We start from the raw sequence: 23474 nt of genomic DNA on the forward strand, positions 1-23474 counted from the left end.
TCTTCCAGCAGAAGGGAACACACATGAGAGTTCATGTAAGGACTTTCGACAAAAAAATTGTATGAATTCCCCTCAATTTTGGTCGAGATTTCTCAAACAACCCCCCCATAAACAGTTCTTGCCTGAACATACATGTACATATTGTATGTACTGGTACACATTTGAAATACATGGATCATGTTGTTTAGTTCCTTCTTATGTTGAACAAAATCAGTTCCGTGCTCAACCTATTTTGTCCCTTAGAGATGTATTCACTTTTCCTTCATTAGGTTCATTAACAAATTTGCTATTGATTATCAGAGGCAGTCAATGACCCACAAGTTCCCAGTCACCAGAATTCTAGTAACTGTGTAAATTTCTCATCTTATTTTTATCTCAAAAGGAAGTTCTGCAGACTGCTTAGTTATCAGGTTGCATGGCTCCTGGCATTAGCGAAGTCAGTTTGTGGTTTAGATTTCTGTTGGTTTTTCCAAAACCACGCAATGTGTTTTCCATATGTGTTATTAATTTCCTAAAATCTCTGTCATTGGGTCAAAAGCTATCCAGAAGGAAACATTAACAGTACTCCTTACTGTGCAGCTGTGTTTGAGAAATTGTTCTTATTCGTGCTCAGGGGTTGGTAACTGTATGAGCATTTTTGGTTTGTTTTCGTATGTTTGTATGTCTGCTTTTTTTAATGTCCCACAATGCATGTAAGAATAAATAAGGCTGAAAAAGGGAGCGCTCAGGTTTAGGAGGGAAAAAGTATTTTGGACATTCTGTGCAGTAGGCTTCCTGGACAGACACAGGCAAGTCACAGAAATAATGAGTTTCATGAAAAGAAAAGTTAGGTCTAATGTGACTGTTTTACATTCTTAAATGTTTATGCATAGATAACAAACTAAAACAAGTGAGTGTGGTCATTCTGGTCCCTAGTGGACCAGATTGTTGAAAACAATTCGCAGCCAAATCCAAAAAAAGAACTTTCTTTCCTTGGTTAAAAAAGTCCATCTGGTTACAAACCACATGCTGTTTCTCTGGAAACTCTGTCTGCCTTCCTGTAGTCTGCAGTGCCTTTAAACAGTGGGGTTCAGTTGCAGGAGACCCACTTTTCAGCTGAAGTTAAATTTAGGGGTGTCTGGAGACACCAATTTCAGCTGAAACTGATTTGGGGATCGCAAGTTCAGCAGAGGTTACACCAACAAGTGTGTGGCCTGCATTGGGACTTTTTTTTAACATGGGTTTTATGTGGGTTGGCTTGGCTGGCCTGGCTTTTAATTTTTAAGTGTGAGTAGGTTGTTGGGAGTTGTCCCTACTACAGTTTTGGTCCCCACATCACACGTGTGTAGTCTCCACAACCCAGTAACAAGTGTGTGGGGATTTGGTATTGTTTTATTTGTGGTGAATAATTAGATGAAACATTTACATCAAGTGAATGTGTAAGACAATGTGTATTTTGTCTAGCAGTACTGAACATGTGCATGTTGTCTCAGATATGTTTGGTATTTTTTTTGGAGCTACTAGGCTGAAACCCTTCTGGAGAATGACATTGGATCCCTGGGCCAAAGTCAGTGTGTATGGTACATGAGTAACAGAGTCCAACAAAATGAGTTATTTTTCCGTATTATTTCTTGGCTGCTACTACCAATAAGTTAGTTGCCTTTTGGGCGTATTTTTAACCTTGGTGGAGACAAATTAGTCATTTCACATAATGCAAATAAGGCTCACAGAATGAAAAAGTTTGATCGTAGAAAAAAGAAGACAGTCATAGATATTTTCTTCTTTCAACATACATGTAACAATAAACACAACTTTGTGTCGTAAAAGTATTGTTCATTACGGAGTGGGCATGAATGACTTATTGTAAAAAACAATTACATTTTTTTCCTGATTGCATTAGCATTAACCACAGAGACTAATAATCTAGAAACATCAACTGAATCAAGATATTCAAAGAGAACAGTGCAAATGGTTACTGTACATGTTGTATACAATTTTGAACGACTGTGTGATGCTATAAATTCCCTTTCCATGACAGCCCATGCCTCTTTATGAATGCCCTTTTAAGGGGTGGGGTTTCCCTGAAGAAACTCTTTAGTGTAATGTGTAATTGACAATTTTTAGATGTGTTTCCACAGACATTTTGAGGCTCACTTCAGAACATTGCCTCCTTGAAATGGAAATGAGGTTTGACTGACATGTGAGTGCTACTCCCAAGGCATTGGCCAATACTCTAATTTCTTGATCATGAGGGATTATTGATGATTCATTGTTTTCAATTATTATGTTTCCCTGTGTGTCCAGAAAACACCCCCTCCCTCCCCCAGGGTAGGACATGTCAATGAAGCTTCATTGTTTGAAGGTTAATTGCTTAATTCATTTTAACTTGGTGGTTGCAGGCATGTAGGTCACAGCATGTTAATAGATGATGTTATTGGTTGGTCCAAGGGTTGACCACAGCCATCAAAGGAAGTAATGAATTAGCATGGATTCATTATGTTTTGCTGCCTCTCTAGTCCCCAACTGTGTCCTTCTTTAATATTGGCCGGCATTTTGTCTGTAGTGGTATTATAATTTTTTTTAAATCACTGGACAGGAGGGTTTGATGATGACATTGTTGGATTTGCCTTCCTGTATATCATAATAGCTGAGATTGGTCCAGAATTGTTTTCATGGCAAGATTAAAGGATTTTACCCGGAAGTGAATCAGTTTTTAAGGTAGGACATGAAACTTTTGAAAAGGAGATATCTAGGAAACGACTTTTATCAAAACTGCCGGATTTGAAGACCACACATTTTGGGCAGATTTGTCTTCACTGTTAGCACAGCGGACAAAATATAATAATTGCATGTAGATGAGGCTTGACATAACCTCAGCCATTGGTCATTAAATCTGCCCATAGTTGGCAATCTGTTCAAGTTTATCAATCCACCCAATAAAGCTTACAAAAGATGAGAAAAATAACATTATTTCTTTCAGGAATTCTTCTGTAAGGATATCTTATTGAAGTTCTTTTCCTGGTTGATTTATTTAATTACATTGGCATTTGAAGGCCGACAAACAAAATTTGATCTGTGCAAGTCTTAAGTGTGACTTAATCATGTGTGGATTAAAGAATGAATTTTTTTGCACATAACAGAATCATATAATCCTGCATTGTCAGAATCAGAGATCTGTGTAATTCAAGTGTTTGGCTCCAATCATCTGTTGGAGAGCTGAACAGAGTTGTTTTCAAAGCCTTGTGTTCCTGTCTGTGAAGTACAAGATAACCTAAAAGGAAATGAGATAAGATGGGCTTCTTGTCATCTGGGCTGTGGTGTGCTAGTGTGAGTGATGTTGTGACTGAGAGACAAAAAAATACTGACATTTTACGTAAATTTTTGTCTTGTAAATCACACTGTTTTTGATGCCCTCTGCCTATTATTCTTATAAAAGGCTTTGTTTTTGCCTAAAACTTCTCAAAGCAGATTTTGTTTGCAATTTCTCCTTTCCATAACTTTTAGCCGCCATTGTTTTAAAACTCACATGGACTTTCATTTTTGGCTGTCAGCACTTCAATACAAGAGGAAACCCGATTCCAGAACTGTTTTCTTTGTGTGTATTAAGAGATCTGATGAAAGCTGCCAATTTGTTACCCTAAGAGAGGCTGTGGTTGAAAAGCAGTTTGGTCCTATTAAACTCTTTTGCCATTCACTGACTGTAACCCACATGCAAGAAAGACTTTTGTTCTAAACAAGGGAAGACTTCATTAACAGTGCTGGTGTTTTTCCAAGACATTGATATTCTGCATAATATGTATTTTGTCTTGAGGGTAAGTTTAGAATGCAGAAAAGTATGTCACATCCTTGATGTGACTCTAATTAAAAAGACTTACAGAAACCTCCCTACTGGAAGTGTTATTTGATGAATAATCACCAATACACTCTGTTGCAGGCTTGTTTGATTTTCTTTTTTTAAACTATCGGTTGATGAAGATGTCAACTTGCAAAGGGACTCATTTCTAGGAGTTGAAGGTGGGAAGAACTTGTACAAAGTCAGTGGACTTAGGGGAAGAAAAGAAAGTGAGGAGCAAACAAATCAGAAGAAAAAGATACCTTTTCTACACCTAAAATGAGGGGAGCCATGCTGCACTCATAATAATCATAGCTGATGTTTCGTCACAAATCACTTCAGTGTAGATATTCAATGTACTCAATATAATGTGTTTCAACGATTTCGTTCAAGGCTCTTAGTTTTACATGTCCTGAGCTGGAATAATGTGGCCCAACATGCTGCACTGTAGATTTGGTTCTAGATTTGGCAATTGCACTAACCATTAGCCTGTTAGAGGGATGTTGGATACAATAAGAGGGCGCTCTTTGTTTTCGATAAAATCTTGTATGTTTATTCCAAATTTACCCACTTCAGATACCATAGAAACCTCCTATTAAGTCCACCATGCTTTAAAAGGGGTAATAGAGGAAGGAACTCTTTATGGATTCTTCGGCAGGGCAGCTGCTCTCCACCGCCTGCCTTGGAGTGCCCTCCCTCTACGGGCACTGCACTTTCCATCTCTTAACTACATCATCATGGCAAGGCAAGAAATAAAGCATTAATCGCATCACATTTAGTATGATTTCAGTTGAAATGAGGGAATTAGTGCATCTGTGCATCCTTGTTACTATTAAACAAATTCAGTGAGTGCTTGAGTTACATGACCTTACTCAGCCGCTGTCCATTCCACATGGTGCAGTACTGAACCAAAGAACCAATTGTTTTACTGGATATATACACACATGTATTTGACCACAACCACTGAATTACATGTACATAAATTTGGCTATTTGTAGGAATGGACATTCACAATATTGTGGTATTTCAAAAAGAGTGCAATTCAATTTCGGATATGACCAACATATCCAAGTACTGGTGACTATCATCAAACCTAATCTCTTGTGTTCCATACTGAGTAATTGATTGAAAAAGGGCTTTGGAATGCCTTGTCATCATAATTATTTTACTGTGAATATGAAAGTCTTGAAAACAGGTGTTTTGTAGTATTATAGTATATAACCAGGCCAAACATGGTTGCAAAAACTTCTGCAGAATAGATAACTTTATAGGACTGTTATAAATCCATTGGGAATAGCATAGGACTGCTATAAATCCATTGGGAATAGCATAGGACTGCTGTAAATCCATTGGGAATAGCATAGGGCTGCTTTCAATCCATTGGGAATAGCATAGGACTACTGTAAATCCATTGGGAATAGCATAGGACTGCTGTAAATCCATTGGGAATAGCGTAGGACTGCTGTAAATCCATTGGGAATAGCATAGGGCAGCTATAAATCCATTGGGAATAGCATAGGACTGCTGTAAATCCATTGGGAATAGCACTGTACTGTAAAACTTCCACAGGTACATGTACACTATAAAATTTTTCATATGAACCCTGGTTAACTGACCCTGATACTTACATTTTGTATACATGTACATGCAGACATTGTTATTTTTCGTGGTGTACAAGTGGCACTTTGCACATTTCCATCAATGCAGTTTTGGCTCAACAAATGTTGTGGCAGATTTACATGTAATTAAATGATGAGAAACATGACTGGGATTAGAACCAGTCAAACCAGTTTTGGTAGCGAGGAAGACTCAAGGAAATGTCAGTTACAAAATAACCTCTCGAGCAGCATCGTATGTGATAAATGGACATTAGCGTGCAAAGATACAGTTTGGACATAGGCGTTGTAGCACATTGGCTATTTACACAGGAAGAATTATGTGTAGAAGAATCCCCTCATTGTATTGCATGCAAAGCCTACAGTTTTAGGTCAAGGGTGGTCATCCAGGCCAAGGTAGCGTGGGTCACTTTGTGGATGGCCATCATGCTGCCAGGAAAATGTCTTAGTGAGCAGCCATTCATAGAATAGTGGTGTAGTCTGGTTTGGGTAGCCATAATTGCAAGAATGGCAACGAACATGAAATAGCAGTTATCTGGTTTCTTGAAACAATGAATGGTATGATGCCAGTTCATTCCTCAATGTGGATTGGTATCCGTGCTGCAAATAAATGTGAGTTTCCTGAATCACGTGAGATTGTATTGTCTTGTGAAGGAAACACCATGCAATCAAAGGATAACAAAGAAAGTGATTACAACTCCCTCGATGTATGGGGGCCCTCCCCATGCCATCTCGTCAGTGTTTGAAGACATTATTACACTGGCCCACCGACAAAAGGGGGTGGGCAATATTGCCAGACCAGAGGTATAAAAATGGATCAGTTGGTAGGTGTCACGTGATTCCTCATGTCGGTAACAGTTTGGCAGAATGTCAACCAAACATCATTTCAGTGGTTTAATTGGGAGATTCTACCTTGTAGTTACCTCCATTCAGATTACGTAAGACTTCGGTAAGCTTGCCAGTGTAATGTGAAAGACTCACACACTAGAAATATATCAAGGCTGAATACTTGAACAAAATGAGAGAAGTATCAAATTAAGAAAAACAAAGTCTGAAAAATTTGGATCGATCATGGACCCATTCAATAATCAAAGGGTTCCAGCCAGCCAGCCGACTTCGTGCCATTAAAGTTTCAAACTTCAAACTGAAACATGTACATTTCAAAATAAACATTAATACACAGAATTGGGGAACTTACATCAACATGGGCTCTGTATGCCTTATAGCAAAAACCAAATTTACAAATACAAGTTGGCTATCACAAAAATAAACAACGGTCTAGTCCAATGTCATAGACCGCTACAAAGAGAGTTATAACTGCCCAAAATGAATTAATCACTGCCAAGCACTGCCTTAGCAAAAACTACTTGTTGCGCATATCGTTCACAGCAAGACTATCTCTGTTACAAAACCGGACAAAGGTTGTCACAGACGTCCATCCTGATGTCTGTAAAATGAAAAATAAGGGAGAGCCTTTATTTGCGGCAGCTGATGTTGAAGCTGACCGGAAACTGTGATGTTTAAAGACGGACATGTCAATATCTTTAACCACCGCCCAATGGTTGCAACACTTACTTCCTTATGTGGTGGCACAAAGCTCAGGAATGCGCAGATTTTTCCATTGCTTGTTCTACCAATGTGACGTGACAGCCAGGCCAAACTTTGCGCGTCCTATTTCCAACACCGAACAGGATTTAAACGCCATAATGCACGTGTACTGAAATCAAATCTGTGTGGGCATTATTTGGCACGGGGCAAGCCTTGTGTGTAAACAGCAGCCTCGGACCGTCAGGTCATTGTGCTGTAATTGGCGGCCAATGACGGGCAGGCAACACAATCTGCGCCGGGAAAATCCAAAAGGATGGACATCCGATGTGCAGTCTTTAAAGAATCAAAATTTTGAGCTGAGTCAAGACTCAAGATCCACCCCTGGCCGAAGGGTCTCCCATACCCAAAGCCAACAGGTTAGGGCCCGTAGTTCCATTACCCTCCCCTACCAAGGCAGTACCTCTCATCAAATCCAACACATCCGCAACAAGCATGGCATTCGAGTGTTCCATACAACCCCCCTGAAAATGCAGAACCTGCTGACTTGCTACAAGGACCGGCACAACCCACTGCCTGAGCTAGGAGTGTACAAGATCCCCTGCCAATGTGGCAAAGTGTACATCAGTGAAACCAGCAGGGACCTCCATACTACACTCAATGAACACAAAGCCATGGCAGGAAAGGGTAATACAGCAAGTCTGCCATCATCAAGCACTCCCACATCGAAGACCACAAGATCGACTAGAGCAAAGTGGAACTCCTCACCAGCATCTAGCATTGGTACCTGTGCTGCATCAGAGAAGCCATCGAAATAATCAAGAAAACACAGTACCACAAGACAGAGGTCTCCACATCAGTAGCATCTGGCGTCCCATCCTCACATCCCAGTCCAATGGGTCCCTATACCCTAGGACATTTCCAGCCTATGAGTCTACTATACCCTTGGCTATCTTCTCCCACATTCCCCTCCCTCAGACTGACATGCCTCACTGGTTTGCCAGTTCCCTAGTGACCTAATTTGGATCCTGAGTTTGCATCTTCTTCACACCTCCATGCCCCCAGCCATCAATTGGATCCTGAATTAGCATTCTCTTCACACCTCACTGCCCTCTACACATGCTGCCTCATCACTGAACCTTCTGCAGTCTCCTGATGACAGAACATACTGTCCGAAACGTTGAGTGCCACTGTCTCTTTTCTGAACCCCACATACTCAAAAAGAGATATATCCATGGTGCTGCTATAAACATATCTATTTCACTCTGCAAACCTCGATATTTACAATTTTGTTATACCTATTACTAGTTCATTTTAACCTTTAGGAATTCAGCCAAATATGAAGAAAAAATAAAATTAGAAATATGCGTAGCCCAAATTGCAAAAAAAAAAAGATCAACCGCTACACCAAGAGGCTGTAAAAATGCACCTCAGAGCATTTACATTTCAAATTTTCCCGGGCCCTTAAGTGGGCCCCAGACCCCATGCCACATATGCTTCGCACTCACAGTTTTGGCTTTTTTTCAGCAATTTTTTTAGTTCCACTCACACCCCTGATAATAACAATGAAAGGGTACTTCTTGGTGTATTGATCGTGCTGCATCATCATCAACCATTGATGCTAGAAAATCTTATTGCTGAGAAAATGACATTTGTAAATACATGATCCTGTGAAGCATTTGGAATTACACGGAAAACATGTAACTCTAATATTTCAACCCCATCAAAATTGACCTCCACTTCAATATGACTTTGAGCCCTCAAAATAGGTAAGAGCGGGATGTGACTTCACACCCATTTTGTCATGACAGGTCACAATTGGGTGTGTTACTACTACTCGTAAATGCAGGAGTCTCAGGAACCAATGTTGTGTCTGCTAAAGTGGGAAAATCAAAACTCCAGTGGACATGTCCTCCTGTATCCTCCGTATGACGCTGTCAATGAGTGGAGATGGAGGGAAGGTATAAAATATATAACCTGACCAGGTAAACTAGAACGTATCACAGGCTCCTGCCTGGAGGTCAGGATACCTTGACATAAAAGGTTTGAACTGGTGATTGGTTCTGGAAGCAAACAAGTCAATTGTCATCCAAATGCTTAACCTTGCTAAAACACTTTGGAGAACCTGACTATGCAACTTCCATTCCAAATGAATTGAGCGCAGGGGAATGACAACCCCCCCCCCCATAAGATTTACCTAGGCTACAACACTAGTGTTGTCCATTTGTTGAGCAAGGGTGTTTTTTCACCATTACATGATTACATGGCATAGAAAACTACGAACAAGTTCAGGTAATTGATATGAAATGTGGTTTCAAGTGATTTCCAGTATTCCGTATTTTGCAAGACTGGTGCAGGGCATGCATTAACAATAGCAGTAACCTTATTGGGTGGTAAAGTCACCATCATATCCACATTGGAATCATCTATACAATTAGTAGAAATGTGACCATTATTTTGTTAAAACATCGATTGCTGGCTTCATAACCTTCTTAAATATACGTGGTGCACTAGACAACCCAAAACACAAACAGGTAAATTGCCACAGTTTATCTCACCACTGAAATCTCAGAAACTGTTGATGTTCTTGGGATATGAGAATGGCAAATTAAGCATCTTTAAGGTCTACTGAAGCAAGGTAGCAGTGTGGTCGAATAAGTGTCAATGAAAACTCTGTTTCTATCTAAAAGGATGGTACTTGGCAAATTTGTCAAATGGGTCTCATCGAGTCATCCTTCCTTGGTATCAGAAAAATATTGGAAACAGATCGGCCAAGGCAGGGTTCTACTTGCATGATTGTGCCTTTCGTTCACAAGGAATCTATTTGTCTATTAGTGCCACGTCAAAATCTAAAAACTGGATCTGGGTTGGGACAACATGCTGAATCAATGTGACAATGTACAACCATGTCCAAAATCCATTCATCAGAATTAATTTTAGTCCAGGCTGTAATAAAATGTTTCAATCTTCCTGCTATGGGGATATCATTTGAGGTACATGTGGGCACTTACTAAGTGAGTTGCTTTTCCATCTAGTCATGCCGTTGATTGCTTTGAAGATGACCCATGGCCTGCTTCTGCATTGTCGACTTTGCTTGAGCCTGTTGGATGCGTGGCTGTGTGATATGGTTATGACCAACAACCTCCATGTTGATAGGGTGCCTTCATTCGACACCTATTGTACCCTCTTGCCCATCGAAGGTCTGCGGCACCAATCTACTGACTATGGTTGTGTCCATGTGAAAAAATAGCTTCTTCTGCGTTGCATGCACTGTCTGTTCACATCTGTACTTTATATCTGATTCGGTTCGACTCGTGAATAGTTTTGCATGCCTTAGCGAGATCATCATCATACAAAAGGCTAGTGCACAGGACTTGTGAGGAGCCCAGGGGAGTAAATTTTGGCTAAGATCAGGTTGAAGGAGTGTGTCCACAAATCATTGTTGTCCCTTTTGAGTACAGAATCATCAAAGACTGGGTTAAAATCAACAATTTCCCCCATTCAATTTCCTCATATGGAATCATAAGACCGGGAGCAGCAGAATCGCGAGTAAAGGCAGTAAATGCATTGGTTAAAGACGCAACTGTCGCTGAGAGACAGCAGCTTGCAAGCTGTGATCTTGCACAGGCCTTGAGGCACTGGCGCAGCTTGAGGGACCAGGTTCTGCAGTGGGTGTGATATTAAGCTTAGAAGTGCACTTCTTAGCTGGCGTAGCAGAAACCTGAGCAGCATTAACACTAGGCACAATTTGAGCTCCTGCAGTTTCCTTCTCCAGATGCATAAAGAGCAACTGAATAATGGCCTCATTGGCCATAGTTGCTTTGCTGGAAAAAAAATATGTGACGCTCACCAGGAACGAAGCATAGCAAGCGTGGTATGCACCAGAAATACACTGACAAGACAGCGTGGGGAGGGCCCTTGTATCAAGGGAGTCATAATCACTTCCTTTGTTATACTTTGAATGCGTGGTGTTTCCTTCACCAGGCAATACAATCTCATGTGATCTGAATGGAGGTTACTGCAATGTAGAATCAGAAGCTAGAATCAAGACTGAATGGAGCAGTATAGCTACATGTGTAATACCAAGAGTCATGCTGCGGAATTCCCAGGACTTGTCAGAGGGTTGGATTTCCTCTCTGCCATGGTACATTTATTCTGATCAGGAAACAAAGCCTTTGCTTAAGTTACGAGAAACATTACATTCTTTTTGTTTTATATCACTTACGTATCTTTCTACCCAAAAAATGGTCCTAATCTGAAACCTTTGGTTTGAGGTTTGTTGTTTCGTTTATGTTTAGTATTGTAGTTTTTAGGGTGATTGCTGCAATTTTAGGAATTTAAAATATAGAAAAGTTGGATTTGAGGGTCAAAAATCTTGCCTGTGTGTAGCGCACAATGACGAAAAGTTAACACCGCTTTGTAGAACTTTGTTTTTCAAATGGCATTCAGTTAGCAACAGGCAATTGAACAAGGCTTTGGTAGTGTACCTAGGATGCTACAATATAAAGCTTGAATCTTTTCTTTTTTGTTTTGTGAATAAGGGTTATATTGAGAAGGCACTGTGTGTCCATAGTAAATGATACAATAAAGACAAAAACTGTCAGACGATACATTAAATGGCTTGGGTGGAGGTTATATTATCGATTTTTTGCTGTTGTTACGTGCGGAGAATGCACGGCAGAAGAAAAATCAAAAGACGGGAATCAGGACACTAAAACATACGAGCAAAGGACAATAAAGGAACTAATTTGGAATAACATTTAATTATTAACTTAAATCAGCAAAGCAGTAAATTAAAACAAAGTAAATCTAGTGGTTTGCTGCAACTTAAACTTCTCATGCGAGAACATCGTGAATTTGAACAGTGAAAAAGCATAAAAGGAAATTATTTACATTAGCACAGCCAAGCAGAATTAATTACACTGAAAATTAGCAAGCCGGCAAAAATATATTAATATGCGAAGAGGCAAATTATATTCGGCCGAGTATGATTACCTTCAGGAGCCAACACAAGAACAGAAGAAAATTAGGCCCCGCCCAGTCAGTGCCATGGCTAAAAGAGCGCGGTCGTCGGGCCAAGCACCTCCGCACTCCGCGCCAGAACAGCCCAGTTCAGACAGGCAGGTCAGTGTCGATCCCTGACATTCGGCTTCTACATGGAGCCACGACACTCCAGGGTCCACGGTCCCTCAGCGGTGTCAGCCTTGGCTACGGTGCGGCAGTAATCGAGGCGTAGACGACAAGGAGGTGCTAACCCAACGCCGGCTATTTCGAAACGCACATGCTAAAAGCATATAGGCACTAACTGAGAGCAAAATCAATGACTACGGAGTCTTTTATAGGTTTTTGGAACGCGCCTAAATTCCACACGTACCTTTTCAGGGAGACACAAAAGGATTCGGATCAACTGGGATCGTAACACTGTGATTTCACTAGATTGGCTGATTTAGGAGATTAGGATTCACTGCAGCTCTCATTCGACTGACTTCCTTCATGTATGAGTTTTCTGCTTTGTGAAATCTGGGAAAAACACAGCAGCGTTTTCAACAGTTAAAGCAAAGATATTGTTATTTCTTTTGTGCCAAATCCTTGAACTGCAGGGCATTTGTAGTAACAGGCATTACAGGTGCAGGATTTGACTATGCTTCATGACCACACTTTTGCTTCAGTGTACATGTATACATCTTGGAAGTCTGGAACCCATTCTCAGTTGACTAACTAATAATTATGAGCGCAGTGAAACATGGGAAGTTTAAAAACTGGAAATTTTACTGTTTTTAACAAAAGACCTCTCATAGTGCAACTCGGAAATGGCAGCCATGTTGGCTACTTTAGCAGAGCTGGCAGTTTGGACCATACTGTCATGCTTTGGGGTTGATTTTGAGTTCACAATATTTTCACAATCCCTTTCTCAATTAACTTCACTTCAAAATGATCTAATTTCCTTTTTAATTTATACCTTACACTTAAGTTTCTTATAATTTCAGTTTATTGTGCATTTGATAAATTACTACCGATGTCAGTGTTTTTAGCCGGTTTAAGTATTACCTGTTTATTCAGATGGTTGGCCGACCATCAATAAAAAGGAAAACATAATTTTCAGTTTTCTCTAAAACCCCAGCATCTAGGTGAAAATAATTTACAAATTGATCAAGGCTGTAAGTTTTTTCTTTTAAGTAAAATATTTGAGGATTATTCAGCAGTTCCATTTTTGTGATTTCACTAATCTTGTAACCTACTTTTTAAGCATAAAAAGCATCTTCTTTGAACTAAATGCTGTCAGTGGTTTAAGGAAAGATTTTCCATGACTGGTACGAGTGCCAAGGACATTGAGATTTTGACACAATTTGATGCACTCTTGAAAGGCTTTCCAGCCTATTTGTACTTGTCCTTTTAGTTCCTAAGGACAAGATTGTTTCATCCTTACTCGTTTGCTGGAAAGATTAATGGATAATTCAGGATTGGTGGAGGATGTTCCTTTTCTCTGCACGATATTCCGGTACTGAAAATGCAAAAACCAAGTGGTAACCTTGTCAGACTAGGGGGTAGTGTGTTCATCAGGTACTGTGACTTGCACGACAGGCTGTTGATTGTTCCGGTCAGCAAATTGTATTGCACATTTATTTTTTTAGGTAATGAGGAAGCCAGTCTTTTGTGGTATTTTAATTTCCTCAGGTCAACCAAGTGCCCCACTTTAAATTGGGAGGTCAAGTTCTCTAGTTGATTGCTTTGAATCCCTTATTTACTGATAAATAGTAGTATTTAACAAATTGTAAAAATGACTGTTAACTAATCATAGTGTAAATACAATTCTAAAAATGTCCTCTAATACCTTAATTGTTCAGTTCAAAATGTTTTTATAACCCCTCGTACCTACGTGTTTAATTGATCATTGTACTGATGCTACACTATAGCTTGAGGCCTATTGATCGCAAGTCATAACATTGGTGAAATGCTCTCTGTGGGCAACGTCAGCCTGTAGTCTGGGTGCCAGTACATGTACATGTACATGTACACTAGCCTTTACCAAAGCATTGGATTTTTCATAGATGTTGCTGTGGTTTGAATTGCTTGACCCCAAATTTACACATGCATATGTTCACGCACTCATACATTGTCGGTAAATGGGTAATTATTGCAGTGAACCAGTTCAGTCCATTACATGTATTTCATAAGTGCAAGGTCATTCAGGAACAAAGCATGCTCAGGAGTCTGTGTAGGGCCGCACTGATGAGACAGACCTCACGGCTATATTTTGCCACTTCTCCAAGTTGAAATTTTAGCCATAAACAATTCTATCCACAAGTGATTCAACCATATTTGGCTGGGAACATCTCCTGCATAATATTGAGTTATTTGTTTAAGCAGAGATAACTTTTTCCCATGTTAAGTTACTCTATTTCTGCATGAATTATGTCCACCAAAAGAAGATGCAGCTTCAATTCCTCTTCTTTGAGGTCAATATTACATGAACAGTTGATTTTTATTGCCCCTCCGATGGGTAGCAGTGTACCTAGCACTCTAACATATGGCATTTGTAGGGGTGGTCTTCATTGCCAACATCTGTTACAATATTTGAAAATTTCAGCAAACTGACTGCAGAGTGGTGGCAGTCCGTAAGGGAAGATAATGGTAGAATTTACTATTTCTTTGACGGTGAGAGCTCACATACATGCACATCATAGCAATGGATACACATTTGTACCACACTGAATGTTGTGACTTTTCACTTGTCATATATGTACTTAATGGGCCTGGTGTGAATTTACACAAAGTGCATGTAAATCATGTGACATGTTGCAATACTCAAAACCATAAAAATGTATAGTGTCACATATTAAGCTCATACATATTTGAAATGTTACAATGTTACAAATATGCATGTTCAACATTCCATGAAATAAACAGTTTGCATAATGTGAAGTACCCTTTACATGTTTGTGCTACTTATTTGCATTACTTAATAATTTGATTTGAATTGATAACTGCTGACTTTTGCTGGAGTATGGTCCAATTAGATTTTATTTAAAATATTACATCATTGTACTGTCTGCTTCCCTTCTGTTTTGAAGTAGAAGTGAAACTTTTGAGAAGTGAAACTCACGAGTGAAACTCAAAATTTATTTGAATCTCCTTAGTTTGCTTGTGCGCTGATTTTGCCAACAGCTGATCCCGACATTCTCTCACCCCAATGGCTTATTCAAGTTGTGTCATTCCCTCTTTTATCTTCCTCTGTTTTCTCAAGGATATGGTTCCTGAGGTGAGTGAGGAACCCGAAGCTCAGCTAGTCATTGTAAACACAGCACCCTCTAGCAGTTTAATGCAGCCAGTTGGTACAGTGGATGATGCACAACTTGCTGGAGGGGTATTTTCTCTCTCTGGTAAGAAGTTATTTTTAAAATTGCTGCACAGCTTTGTATTCATAAAATATAGTTTATGCTTGCAGAAACTGTTTGTTCTATTGATGTAGCTATGTACATCGGTTAAAAGACTTTCTGCAAGAAAATCCTGGTTTGGTGTCCTTGGGCAGAAGTCTTTACCATGATGACCTCATTCTGCTCAGAATTAGTACATGTACTATTGACAGCTAGCTCAGTTTTGCTTATATATGGTCCACTATGCATTTCAGATTCGGAATCTTGGATCATCAAAATATCTCAATCTTGTGTGGCATAAGCAAAATCTCCTAAATAAGTTTACCTTTCCAGATCTCGGATATTGGACCATTCTTGGCATATCTTTCAGCTAATCTGTAATAAACCTCTTTATTAGATTTTATTGAAAGATGGATTGGGCCCGTTGGTTTAATGGGAATGTTTAACTAGGTCACTATGAATCGAGGGTCAACTCTAAGTTTACAGAACAACGTGGCATTACTTTTGGAACATGGTGTGCTGTTTGTTGTTTGCAAGTACATGTAGTTGTGGGACTGAAATCCCAATTATCTGTTGTTTTGACTTTGCAAAAATAGTCCACAATGCAAAGTTTGCATTTTTGAAACTTTGAATTTGTGACAACTGGTTTCAGTTTGGTAATCATAATATGCAGCACCAGAATTACCACCACAACAAAAATACCCCAACATAATAAGAAGAGGTCAATTTTAATTGACATCTGCTTAGAGAAAGAAGTCTTTTTTGATGTCTCCCCATTTGAAGTTTCGATGTACATGCCTTAAGTAGACATCAGGTAACAGATTCTGATGGGCCCTGTATCACTGTGGCTGGAGTGGAGTTAGGCTGACCTACATGTACAAAATTGAAAAATGCAATTTGATGATGTAGAAAAATGTTCGTTGTGATGATAGATAATGATGATCAAAATATGTAAAAGATTCCAGACAGCCTGTCAGAAAAGGACGAAAGGTGAAGCAGGAGACCTTTTGTACAAAAGTACTGCAATACAGTTCTGGAAAATATAGGAGATGTGGTCGATCAACATAAATTATAACACAAAAGTTATGTATCTTCAGATGTGTTCAATAACGCGTAGTATATATTTGTTGATGTTACATATCATACATTGTAAGTAGACTATACAGGAAATTATTTGGTTACTTTAGGACACTAACCCTGGGAGCTGCATTGGTGGTCTTCATGTTTTTTCCTGTTGACTAAACTGTTCATTGATTTGATACAGGCATACTGACCGTGCCAACAGGCCCATGACAAGTTGTACATGTACATGTAGGTGGATGATACAGAACACAAGCACTGCATGCCTTCAGTTAATACTAGAAACTACAAACAACTTACTTTATACAAATTTCCCTTTGAACCATGGAAAGACCCTTGGCCCCCCACACCCAAACCCCAGACAACAAAATTTCTCTGAATGGTGTTTCTCTTGTCACAATTTATTATACCTACAAAATTAGCTTAAAGTCGAAAAGGCAAACTTTAAAGTGATGGTCAAGATGAACCTCATTCTGAAAGTCATATTTTTTGTGATCAGTATTCTTCACTTTATCAAACATCTTTAAAGCTTATTTTTATCCTGATTTATTAGCTGACTGATCTTAAACTTTGTCACCATGGGTGATTTTTTATAATTTCAATGGTGAAAATCTATTGCAATTTGCACAAAGTGAATTCCAAACATAACGTTCATGTACCTTTGAAAAGCACTCGCTCTGCATAATTCAGAAAAGAAATATTCTGAATTCTTTGCTGTTTTAAGCTGATTTTTTGCTGACAGGTCACACTTGTGATGGTGTTCAAATTAATTTAGAAACTGATCTGCACCTAGTTTGAAATGTACATCTATATGAAATGTGGGTCTGTTGTGAAGGAAAGACCATTCAAGCAAGACACATTCGATATATCAACCAAAATGGCTTTACCTTTTAAACTTTGGGTTTTTTTAATATTTGTTTGTATTTGATGATGAAAAAGGTTCTTTCCAATCACCCATGGTGCTGAATAGAATTGCGGAGAGAAAAACATTCGATGTTGAGGCATTGGAGAGGGTTCTAATAGAACTTTTGAGATCATGTAGGCTGCATCAGTTCAAATCTAAGCCATTGATGTTGACAGAATTAGTGCCAAATATGTCTATCTGAAACCCTCTATGAATTACAATCATTACCTTAACCAGCTCATAATATCCAGTTTAAAATGGTCTTCCCAGCGATTGACGAGAATTCTTCATACTGGTTTTGATTGGCATCACCAGCAAGTCGTGTCAGATGTTTGCTGTTTCATGCATCTTAAAATTCCAATTTTTATTTTGTAACAAGACACTATCAAAATAAGCATCTGAAGTTTCTTGGTTACACTGCCATACTATCAAATCTGTTTCTCAACCTGTAAAGGTTTATGAAATGGTCTGGCCTAAATGGAAACTGGGTCAAAACTTGCATGCATAATTAGAATTCTGTAAAGATTAAAGTTAAGTGTAATGTGAAAAAATATTTGTAACCTAATTTTTTTTTAGGATGTGGTGGGTGGGTTTCAATATAGTGATTGTGATCAATGACTCCCCAGCACTAAAATTTTGCTAGGAATTATACCCATACCAACTCAACATTGAAAACCCAGTATCCAAAAACAAATGTCCCCCCCCCAACACTGTGGTTAGACTTAAATAGACCCAGAAAAGAAGAGGATTGAATTCCCACAGGTGCTCAGAGGAGATCAACCATATTGCCACACTTGATTATTATTCTGTTTTTTTAATTCTGGCTCATGGCTTGAAGTCATTACTCACATTATTATTACTGTGACGGGATCTCAATAACCCAGTAAAAGACTGGGTCATTGGCGGTCAGTGGAAGTTCAAATAACCCTACAGGCACTGCTGTCTGGAAGAAGCCAAAGTGTTTGTGATCACTGTGGCGTCAAATGCAAACCACTTGATAAATCTAGGCTTAGGGGAAGTATTTGGTATCAACTTTATTAGATACGGTGTTTATGTTTTAGTAGGGTAGAGAGAAACCCCCAATGTATATAAACTAGGTAATTTGCCAATAAATATATTATTAATCGTATTATTAAGTGCACAACAAAGACATTAACCTACTGTGGTTACCGTCAGTTTTGTTGAGTAGTGTCTACAAAATTTATCAAAGGATCAGACATTTGTTTTTGAAACTTTCAGGCTGGTGTCTACCTCATTGATTTTACTTACTGTACACTGAAGGCATGCTTCTGCTTGGTTAAGCATAGTAGAATGTGAATGTCAATGCATTGCTCAGTCATATGTTTCAGAGTCCAACTGGCTAGAGGGGTCAACTAGTGAGTATGATTTTTTTTTTGAGTAGTGTAGTTTGACAGAAATCCAAAGAAAGCAATTCAGATCCAGAAATTTTTTATTTGAAATTCACAGCTTGGCATTATCAGATAGCTTGTTTTAACTGTTATTGCCCATTTCACAGAAAGTAGCATATCTGGTGGTGAAATGATTGTTAGATATTAAGAATTTTTGAAACAAAATGTGCTGCTTGAACTGTAATGGCGAATCTTAGAAATGGTATTGAAATAAACGTGGATAACCTGTGTACTGATCACCTTAAAATTAAGAAAATAAAGAAAAGAAAAAGTAGACATGAATATTCATTCACATTGCTAATTACCCCAATGTTTACCAGCAAACCCTTGGGACCCATCTCACTGGCTTACATTCATGTTTTATTATACTCATTAGATGATTGTGGAATGATAATGAGGGATAAATCTGTGCCTATTCCTATGTAAAATCTGGCAGAAAGTCATAATATGCTCAAAAAGTACAAATTTATAATAATTTTGCTCAACTCTTTTACATTTTTAACATCCCATTTTGTGGTCTGTTCCTGTTAGAATTAGTCATACACAATCTCCTTATATATAAATAGACACATGTATTCGTAGTATGTGCTACATGAAGTAGTGCAGAACATGATGAGCCAGTGACGGTCTTAGCAAATGTTTAATCCTGCCAAGTTTGTATTTGTTACCATTTATAAGTACCTCATGAGTCAGAAAGTCAGAAAAAGTTAATAATTTCTAAATTTCCCCTCAATTTGGTTCACCAGTTTCCCCTTCATTTTTTTGAAACACTCCTCCAACCATGTTATAGTGTATGTGCTTCCACAAGCCAGTGCTTTATCACTCATTTACAACTGTCGCTTGACAGGCTCTCAACTAATAGGAATGGCTAAATGGTCTTGGACATTAATGAATAGTGTTTCATGATTTCTTTTTCACCTCAACAATTCAGCGATCCTTTTTACTAAACATGCATTCTGTGTGCCCTAATCTCAAACTATAAATCAGTCAGTCAAGAAAATGAGTCAACACAGAAAAATTGAAGATAAGTGTGCATGTAAGTGATCAAGTCAGATTCCTTTTTTCAGGAAAATTTTAAAGTTATGCAGCACTCAGTCATACTTCCCTCAAACATGTTAATACACACGTACATTGTTTTATTTTGGAGTGACCACTTAAATCCCCCTTTGAAATCATTTTAACCCAGTAGTCTAATTACAGCTTCATCAGCAAGCTAAATTTAGAGACCCCCACAGATGCTGTTAACAGATTGATGTTGAGAACTTTGGGGAGCTTTAATTTATTTAGTAGCTAATGTGGGCTTAGGCTTCCTGTTTATCAAGCATTCAAACTTACCAGCACTGTCCAGTTTACTTCCTCTGCCAAACCGCACCCGGCTTTATGTTGAGAGAAGCCTCTAAAACTATCCGGTTCGTAAGTGTGACGTCACTTCAGTTTAAACTGCGCCCACTGCACATGCACTGCACATAGAGTTACATGCATTGATCACAGTTTACATGGAACCATGGAACTGGAAGTTAACGCACAACTTCAGCGATCGTCGAATGGAAGCCTGAAAATCGTGGCGCATCTGCCTTTGTGCCGAAATCACTTACAAACCGTATACATCCACATACCTGGCCTTATGAATACATTTGGACTCCCTGCAGATGTTTTTTTAATAACTTTTTCATTGCATTATTATAAGAGTTGGTTGGATGAAGAGTCTGGTGTCTGCTACAGTGCCTAATCTGTATGAACTTTAAATTCAGCTTTGGAGTGATTAGGAAGATGCCTTAATATGGTAGTCTTTTTTCCAGAGATTGTAGTAAATCAGAATAAATACTGTGATTCTGGTGATTTAGGACCTTGAATTTTGAAGAGGTTTTTAAATTATTATATTTGTTTTTATTTTTTTCCATCAAGATTGATTTTCTGAAATTTTATCAAATTCATAAGAATAATGCCAAAAAGGTGAGAATAGGGATCTTGAAAATTATTAAAATTTCTTGATTTAATTTTTGTTGTTGAATTTTATTCTGATTCCCTATCCATTTTCATGTATACATGTCAATTTTCTTAACTTTCCTTATTACTGTAAGCAGCCAGTTCTGTATTGCTTAGGACAAACATTTAATCCCTAACATCAGTTTTAATATTGAGTTCAGCAAAGAAATTTTTTTAAACAAGCTTTGTGGCATGATAATGAAATATATCACCACCGTCTTCAGAATTGCCTTCCCCCAGTTCTTTATTAAACTGTCACATTTGTAAAATTTGATCTTGGGGCTAAGCCAGTGTGGAAAGAAAGCATTAGGTCACTTCTTAAGATTCATGGCTGGGTAATAATGGACAAGGAGGTCTGACAATATTTGGGTATGGTCAAGGTCATAGGTTATTGAAAAGCTTAGATATGATTATGGTAAAAGTGTATTTTCTTCCCACCTTAGATCGACTCGTAGTACTTTTCTGAAACCCACTCCATTTATCTATACACAAATTTATTTAACACATATCCACACAAAGGATAAGAAGAATGTAGATTTGTTGTGTTTTGGTAAGAATTTGTAAGTTGAACATATTCATTTCTGGATGGGATCGGTAAATATTTGTGCATTTATCATTTTAGTAATATTTTCAATTCCTGTGTGATCTTTTTATATTATTATTGTGGTAAGCTATTTTCATCCAGCCGCTGGTACCATGAACTAGTTTGAAGCATTGTACATCAAATAACAAGGCCGGTGATGTTGTCAAACACTTTTTGAGTCCCACATTCATTTTCAAATATTGAACTAGGTAAGTGTGAATAAACATAATCGTTTGATGATAAATGCACCGTAAATTAGCATTACAAAATCAACGGGTAAATTGGACTTAGTACGCAATTTTGTAAAATATTGAGGGGAAAAGTACAAGAATAGTTTTCTGCTGAGGACTTTTTAAGCACTTTTCTCCTTATAATGTACATTTTTCACAACTATGCTGAGAGCTTGATCAAGCAATTTTACATGCTCATGGAAGCTGCTTGTGTAAAAGTCCAAACTCTTACCATTTGCAGAGAGACATGCTCTTTTAGAAAATCATGGTTCTTAATTTATCAACTTTTAAAATCAAGCCAAATGCCACAAATATTGACTCCAGAGAGTTATTTGTACATTTGAAATACTTGCAAGAGGCCCACTACGAAATTATATTTACCACAACACAGACTGTGTGAAGCAGCCATGTTGAAGCTCATGAAGTCCGTCTCCACATACCTCCCTAGACGCTCTGTGTGTACATGTGTATATATATATTCTATAGGTAAACATGTTCATGCATATGCACACTGAATTGTACACTCCATCCAACATATGACAGCCACGTGCATGCAGTCCACATGTATGTGCACATACATGTACATGTATCTGTACATATACTGTATGTGTACAGTACCTGTATGCCACTCCACTACTAAGTAATTTTGCATGCCTACTTAGAAATGGAAACATCACAACTTCACTATTATTGCCCTCCTCCTCTGAAATAAATTCACCACAACAGGAACTGGCGAGTATTTTAAGGGGATTCTAGTGTTAAAGAGAACTGAAATGTGTTAAAATTCTGAGAATTTGACAGGAATTTGAAATGCTTTACAAACTGACACCTCTTGCTAAAGAACCTGGCTGTGTTCCAGCAAAGTTCTACTGCCATAGCCATTTAATTCATCTAATGACTTCCGCTGTGGATCAGGCAGGGGATATAATTTAATACTGCACTTGATTGACTGAATATTCTCAACTGTTAACATGGAAGGAAGTCAACATTGTAAGATAGGGCATCCCACACTGAGCATACGAGTCTGTCTATTGTCAAGCTACGGATTTTAGTCATGCTCCAGATTGAGCCCCTCTCCACATCTCTATCAATTGTTTTTGATGCAGCTGTACAGCTGGAAATCTTATCAAGCAATGCCAACCCCATTTTGACAAAATGGAAGGAATGTTTTGTCTCATGAGACAAGGCCCACTTGTGATCTTTGGTGTAATATTCAGTTCATAATTATACCTGCAGGCTTAGTACACACTGCACATCCACTGACATGAAGACAGAAGTGTTGTATGTTGAAATTACATTACTGAAAAGGTTGAGGGAAAGTTACATGTGTTTTTGTGGGAGAAAATGTGAGTGACGAGTGCATCATGAGCAGGAGTTTATTAGAATGTATTACTTTCAGTCCAGTATCAGCAAGAATTTGTTCAAGTTATTAATCGCTGCTTTAAACTTATGACACCATCAGTTTGGACAATTTGGGGATTACTTTCAGGAATTCAGGTTTACTTCCCACTTCAAAATGCCCTTTGTGGTTTTATATTGAACAGAATTTAATATGTCTCTGGCTTACCCATAAGGCTCCAGCTGGGTTCAGGGTTCTTACTCTGATTCTCGACCCTGTCTTAAAGTTAACTTCAGTGCTACAACTATCAAAGTCTGCACTATACAACATGTGAATAACACCCTGTCATTTCATTGATGAAACATATAATCACATGTCACAAGTTTTTTGCATATCCAAAATTGAACCTTACATTCTGCATGTACATGTACATTGCATCAGGCAATGTTCCATCCACCTGCACTTAGCCCAAGGGAACATCTTATTCTTAGCATCATATGCATGAACATTCATTATTTGTGAAATATTAATTCAATGGTAGGAGTATTTTCATTCAGTTCAACGTTGTACTGAAAGCTCTGCATTGAAGTCCAAGA

General features: G+C 38.4%; 1 protein-coding gene across 7 annotated transcripts in view; it reads left to right on the top strand.

Moving 5' to 3' along the window:
- Positions 1-23474, top strand: part of dmtf1 (cyclin D binding myb like transcription factor 1) — a 95879-nt gene that overhangs the window by 60267 nt on the left and 12138 nt on the right. For 6 of the 7 annotated variants that reach the window (XM_087135472.1, XM_022243665.2, XM_022243666.2 and 3 more), the window contains one exon: positions 15218-15353. The exons of the other annotated variant lie outside the window; for it this stretch is intronic. In XM_087135472.1, the coding sequence (XP_086991598.1) occupies positions 15218-15353 (136 nt within the window). The remainder of the gene's footprint in view (positions 1-15217; positions 15354-23474) is intronic. 7 annotated transcript variants of the gene reach the window in all.

The sequence above is a fragment of the Acanthaster planci genome, linkage group LG04, assembly GCF_054643075.1.
Source record: "Acanthaster planci isolate LZ-2023a linkage group LG04, COTS_SCS, whole genome shotgun sequence".
NCBI classification, from domain to species: Eukaryota; Metazoa; Echinodermata; class Asteroidea; order Valvatida; family Acanthasteridae; genus Acanthaster; species Acanthaster planci.